Source organism: Lactuca serriola, chromosome 2 (genome assembly GCF_051521515.1).
Source record: "Lactuca serriola cultivar US96UC23 chromosome 2, Lser_US96UC23_V15, whole genome shotgun sequence".
In the NCBI taxonomy this organism is placed as follows: Eukaryota; Viridiplantae; Streptophyta; class Magnoliopsida; order Asterales; family Asteraceae; genus Lactuca; species Lactuca serriola.
The window spans coordinates 198859780-198866432 of NC_136409.1; the positions used below are offsets into that span (position 1 = coordinate 198859780).

The 6653-nt window shown below is 35.1% G+C and overlaps 2 protein-coding genes across 2 annotated transcripts; one reads left to right on the forward strand and one right to left on the reverse strand.

Moving 5' to 3' along the window:
* The first annotated feature begins 700 nt into the window (after positions 1–700).
* Positions 701–2182, forward strand: LOC145089941 (uncharacterized). The gene has a single exon (XM_079028318.1). The coding sequence runs from the start codon at positions 701–703 to the stop codon at positions 2180–2182; it is 1482 nt and encodes a 493-aa protein (XP_078884444.1).
* Positions 2183–4896: 2714 nt separating this feature from the next.
* LOC145089942 (uncharacterized) lies at positions 4897–6363 on the reverse strand. The gene has a single exon (XM_079028319.1). It carries the CDS (start codon positions 6361–6363, stop codon positions 4897–4899), a length of 1467 nt encoding a protein of 488 aa, XP_078884445.1.
* Positions 6364–6653: the final 290 nt, after the last annotated feature.

Below are 6653 nucleotides of genomic sequence, written 5' to 3' on the forward strand. Positions count from 1 at the left end.
GGCTCCCGAAAATGGGCCCAATGCATCTTGAAGTGTTCCCAAATATATGCTCTACAAAATAAAACATTAGATAATTCCACATTTCTACTAGATATGTACAAAATTCCATAAAGTAATGAAATGCATGATGTGTGTATGAAATGTTATGAAAAAAAGGAGAAATATCCCAAATAATGCATAAAAATGCATCTAATAGTCTTGAATCTTTGTAGGTTTTGTATATTTTTTACACAATAAAAAAACCGTGCTTATAATTTATATAAAGCTAAAACCATCTTGCTTGTCATTCTCACATATCCTTGTATGAACGTTTCTAATACCACATCATTATTGTGGATGAGTTATAGTGAGTTCTTCAACATCTCCATGGTTTATAATTGTATTACATATATTAATTCTATATATTTTTAATCAAATTGGTTATTAGCTATCAGTTTTGAGAAAGCATTTCATGGAAAGAAACAATCTCATAAAAATACCATTATTAATAATTTATCCTAGATTATATAATTAAAATTAAATAAAAATAATATAATTATTAAAATTCAGTTCCGTTAGTTTTCTGTTTAGAACCTTGGCCCGGTAAGATGATGGAAAATTTGCATATAAAATTCAAACCAAACGTCTACTCTCTCATCTTCAAAACAATTCAAGAACTCTGATTCATTCATGCAACTGACTTCTCTCATCAACGCTACTAATGACGAGCAACCCAAAATTCCAAACCCTAAAGCCATCGCAGTTCCTCACATTGACAGTCGCAAACACCCTTAACCACCGCTGCCATCTCCACACTCCACGAATCCGCGTTGCCGTACTAGATTCTCCGATAGCCGCTGCTGTTGATAGGCTCCCAAAAATCGCCGCCATGATTGTACCGGAACACCGGGAAACAGACTGGAAGTTCTGTACTGAATCCGGACAACTTCAGCTCCTATTCAACTTCCAAGACCTCTCCCGCCTCATCCTTATCGGTAATGATCTCGCGCTTAATCCACAGCCCTGCATTTATGTTCGCCCTCCGGCTATTGATACCGTTGATAGAAAGAAACTCCAAAAAGAATTGCGATCACTAGTAACGGCTCTGCATCCGAAAGTGTGTTTCCAAAACGGTTCGCCAGAAACAGTATTCTTGAATTATGAAGATGATTTGGTGTGTCGTGTGAATATAGATAGATTTTGCGGCTCCTTTGTTGGTGAATTTGTTGTGGAAGATGTTCAATTGGGAAGTAATAGTGAAAACAAGAAAGAACTCCGGAGGAGATTGAGGTTTAAAAGAATGCCTAATTTGATTCAATCGCAGGTCTCTCTTGTTCCCATTCTTGATGATGGCGATAGTATTGCAGAGTTAGACTTGGAAAGTTTGAGGAAAATGAAGAATGTAAAGTTTGAAGTTGATACAAGGGTTTTGGTTCACCCATACTTGATTCCTATGGTTTCTGGTCTTTTCTTGATTGCTTCACATCTGAATGAGCGAATTCAACAGGGGATTACTCCAAGAGCTTTGTGTTTAGGGGTTGGTGGTGGTGCTTTGTTAACTTTCTTGAACACTCAACTAGGGTTTGAAGTTGTTGGAGTGGAGGTGGATGATGCTGTGTTGATTGCTGCAAAGCAGTATTTCGGGTTAAACAATGACAATTCTATTCAACTAATTGCTGGAGATGCAATAGATGTGATTCAAAACATTGCAACAAAAGAAGAGGAAACAGATGATTCAGATTCAGAGGTTAAAATTGGTGGGTTGGATGCTAAATTTGATGTGGTTATGGTTGATTTGGATTCAAGCGAGTTTCAAAATGGAAGTTGTGCTCCACCTCAAGGATTTGTTAAGAAATCTGTTTTTGATGCTGCAAGATTGCTTCTTAATGATCATGGTGTTTTTATCATGAATGTGGTTCCTCTGAATGAGGAGTTCTACGAGACATTGATAGCAGAACTCAAGGATGCTTTTCACAAGGTATATGAAACAGACGTTGATAAAGAAGATAATTTTGTTCTTATGGCCACTGTATCACCACCAATTTTCGCCAATGACGATGATAATGCTTTCTTGGAGAAATTGAAATCTGTGATTCCGGAAGGTTACATGGACATGGAGTCCCTACATAAATTGTGCAGTATCAGTTTCACAATTCCCAGAACAGTTACTAGTTGTAGAAATCATACTTTGATTCTTCATTAGAATTGGAAAATAGATGAAGTAATAGTTCTTGTAGATTTGATGGGAATCGGTGAAAGTCATTAGATGTAAGATACATTACATTGTTATCAAGAACAAGATTCCTATAAAAGTTTACCCAATTTTGTCAAAGTTTTTCATGTGTTCAATATGAGAAAAATGCAATAATTCTACAAAATTAGGGACTGACATTGGTAAAAATTAAACCAAAAGGATATCAGTTGAAATTATGCTACATTACAATTAATAAAATACCTAATTAGCTGATTTTATGGTTAATCCCCATTTCACTCTAAACATGCTAGGGCTCAAATCCCATCAGATTTCATCGATTCAATTCATGAATCCAAATCGAAAACTAGAAACAGACCGTCGATTTGTCTTCCAATTTCTACCTAACGATTTCTCATATTTGCAACTCAAATCAAGGAGAAAAAACAGTAGAGGATTTAAGGTATCATCTTCTGAAGATTCGAATGGTAATGGCGATGGTAAAGAAGATTTGAGAAAAGAGGGAGGAGGAGGAGATGAAGTTCCGAGAGTTAATTTGAGGTGGAGCGAGTTGCTTTTGGATCCGGATCCGGATAATGTTGTAGCGGTGGGTTTAACTGGGGCGTTGGCATGGGCTGGTGTACAAGTGTTGCGGCAGCTGTTTGTTGCAACAATGGCGACTTTGATGGCTGGTGTGAAGTACACTTTCATGGGTGTTTTTCTCATCTTCATTGTTGTTACTCTCCTTTGACTTTGAGTTTGAAGGTTATACGAATTTTGAACAAAATTTATGTAACTACACAATAACAATCATTTGTTTTGAACAAGGTTTTTTTTTTTTTTTTTAATTTTATTTTATTTTATTTATTTATTTATTTTTAAATTACAATTGCTTTGGTCCTGTAAAATTAGAATCAGAAGCAGTTTGTCAAATCTGTAATAAATTGATTATGTGATCTTAAGTCATAATAAACATGTCCAAACACTCTCCTAGTATGCATATATTTATGTTTTTCTTTTTTGTATAAGAAGAATTGTTATTGAAGTATTGGCAACCATCAGTATCTTTTCATTAGCAACCATTGACTATGAAGTTTTTAAATTTTAAATGTTGGCCACATGTATTGCTTCTCTTAAGCCAAAAAAAATGGAAAATTGAACTTTCTCTTTTGTGCTAAAGCTCCTGTGAAAGGTTTATCAATGGGGATTGATTTTTCGAAGGCAATTTTGTTTCATCCACTTAAATTTATATATATTGTCAATTTTGATTCTTCTTAGCCCAATAACTTATATTCAACATAAGGATTTTACATTAGAACACTAATCCCCAAGAGTTAAAAAAAAAATTAAGGTTTGTATGATTTTACAACCCCCGATTTTTGTCAATTACATGGTTTTACAAGGCTACCATAACACATTAGGCCTCTAAAAAAATTCCCAAACATCAAGTCAATTTACACTATTTTGTAGAGACTCCTTTAAAGTCGTGCACTTTGTCAGGAAATCACCTATTTTGGCGTAGCTTTATACAATTTTACACCATAATTTTCAAAGTCGTGCAAGAATGTGCAAACTTTACATCATATACATGTAAAGTCGTGCAAAATAGGCATAATCTCTAGTTCGTCCATGTCCGTGAGTTTGACCAATTTTGAAGCACAATGGATAACTTCTAAAACATATCGACGACACTTAAGACATGTTAATCAATGCAACAATCACCATAATCATCCCATTAATCTACTGAAACTATAAATAGCATGAATCCAACACATGGCCACAAAAGCACCATGGTTATTCACTTGATTTGGAATGATATAGGTACCTTAACAACACCACATTGATCGTCCACTTAATCGAGAACACCAAATTCCTTTTGCTTTGCACCCTTGAAATCACCAATAATTCAAGTGATTTCTTCCTTGTTTCCTCTTGAGCAATTTTTAGCTAAAGAATCCCCTAAATGAGTTAAAATAAGTTAATGTGAGTGGGGATGTTGTTAATACAACATTATATTTCTACACCTTTATATTAACTTTTTTTTTCCTTCATGAAAATGATTATGATTGTGTTTGATAATTTTTCTTTATAAAAGTATGCAAGTAGAAAAACTGCACTTACAAAAATTAGATTTTGTTTTTTTAGACAAAAATACACTTACATGTAAGTATTTCTTGTAAGGCTGAAATCTCAACTTAAAGATTTGAAGATTTAATACGTGTTATTATACCCCTAGGTGAAAGGTTACATGTATTTTCCATTTTTGACAAAAAAAATTAAAACAACATCCACGAAATCACTTTAACAAACATAAGTTAGTTTATTATATTTTATTTTCTTTATTTAGCTTAGAAAAGCATCTCCTAAAAGAAGTTGTGAGTCACACATTGAATATAATAGTTTTATCACCTTAAAATTCAATATACAATTAGCTATATGGCTTAAGATTGATTACTTTACTTTTCATTGTAAATTCAAAACATGACATGGTTATAGTAACAATTCCTTTTTAACTTCATAATTTGACTTGATTTTATACATAGACATAATTGGCAAATTTGCTTTTTCCAACAAATTACACTAGTAAGAATTTAAGTGACTCGATCTCTAGTTCCCATCAACTCTGACTGCACTTCGATCTAACTTCCATTTCTAATGAAAAATCAAAGTATGATTTCTAAAACTAGTAACAAATTGATCAATAAGCCTGTTCTGGGAAATGAAATCTATAGGAATATGATATTTGGGATGTTCATGTCATGTACATCACCTTTTAAGGGATGAAAAGTAACAAATGGATAAGTCCCTGGAATCGTAGATTTCAACCTCTCTAAGAATATATTATTATTATTATCATCATCATCATCACCTGAGGAAGATGGTGAAAAGATAGCAATAACAACAAAATTCTCTTGATTCCCGGTATCTATTTTATAAACGTTGTGAAAAATTTCCCCAAGCTCTTTAACCAATGTCGTAAAGAACAGTTCATTCAAAGGAACCACATTGATAATGAGAGCACCATGATCATCAAGAAGTGATCTCAAATCTTCAAAAACAGATTTCTTAACAAATTCCGGTGGTGGAGCACAAAACCCATTTTTAGCATCACTTGAATCCAAATCAACCATAATCACATCAAATTTATCATCCATTTTCCCTCCTGGGTTCAGGGGCAGGAAGTTTTGAATCACTTCCATGGCATCTGCAACAATTACTCGAATTGCAAGTGATTTGTTGAACCCGAAATGCTCTGTTGCAGCTATCAAAACAGACACATCGGACTCCACTCCTGTAACATGAAGCCCCATTTGAGTATTCAAGAAACTTAACAAGACTCCACCACCAATCCCTAAACACAAAGCCCTTGGAAAGAATCCTTGTTCATATCGCTCTTTAAGATGTGAAACAATCAAGAAAAGACCTGCAACCATGTGAATCACGTATTGCTGAACCAAAACCCTTGTATCAACTTCAAACTTCGCGCCTTCCATTTTCATCAAACTTTCCAAATCTGTCTGTGTAGTAGCTTCGTTATAGTCAATAAGAGGAACAAGAAGGGCCTGAGATTGGATCAAAGTAGGCATTCTTTTAAACCTCAATCTCCTCCGGAGTTCTTTATTGCGATCACTACCACCGACCAATTCAACATCTTCAACAAGAAATTCACCAACAATGTGGCCTTTAACTTTAGCAACAGTCACACGATACGCCAAATCGTCTTTATACGTAAAGAATAGGGTTTCTGGCAAACCTCGGTTAAAACTCATTTTGGGATGCAAAGACATTAGTAGTGGTTTCAATTCGTTTACTAGTCTCTGTTCCTCCAATGTATCAGTAGTCGGAGGTCGTTTATAAATGGCGAGTCCTGGATTACGCGGGGGATTGTTACCGATTAGGATGAGGCGGGAGATGTTATGGGATCGGAGTAGGAGCTGAATATGGCCAGATTTTGTACAGAAGTTCCAGTCTGTTTCCCGGTTTTTGGGTACAATCATGGCTACGATTATCGGGGAGTCGTCGTCGGCTTTGGCTGTTGGAGAGTCGAGTACGGCGAGGCGGAGCACTAGAGCAGGGAGCAACTGGCGGTGGTTAAGGGGGTTTATCATTGTGAATGTGATGAACTGCGATTGGGTTATGGCTTCGAATTTCCAGGGCTCGATCACAGTAACAGGTTGAAATGGCGTTGTCATCGTCGATGAGATGATTGGAGGTTAATTGCATGAATCGGAGTTGTTGAAAACTGCTTTAGAGTTTAGAGAGAGAGAGAGAGAGAGAGAGAGAGAGAGAGAGTATACGTTTGATTTGAAATTATATAGCCAAATTTTCCAATATCCTTCGGGCCAACGGTTCCAAATATAAAACTAAACATAAAACTAACAGAATTCAAGTTCTATAACCTTAGTTTTTCTATTTAAATATTAACTATATAATTTAATATAAATTATTGGTAATAATTCTTTTCCTCTAAATTGTTTTCTCT

Coding starts and splice junctions, on each gene's coding strand:
- LOC145089941 (XM_079028318.1), top strand. CDS start 701: ATGACGAGCAACCCAAAATTCCAAACCCTAAAGCCATCGCAGTTCCTC.
- LOC145089942 (XM_079028319.1), bottom strand. CDS start 6,363: ATGACAACGCCATTTCAACCTGTTACTGTGATCGAGCCCTGGAAATTC.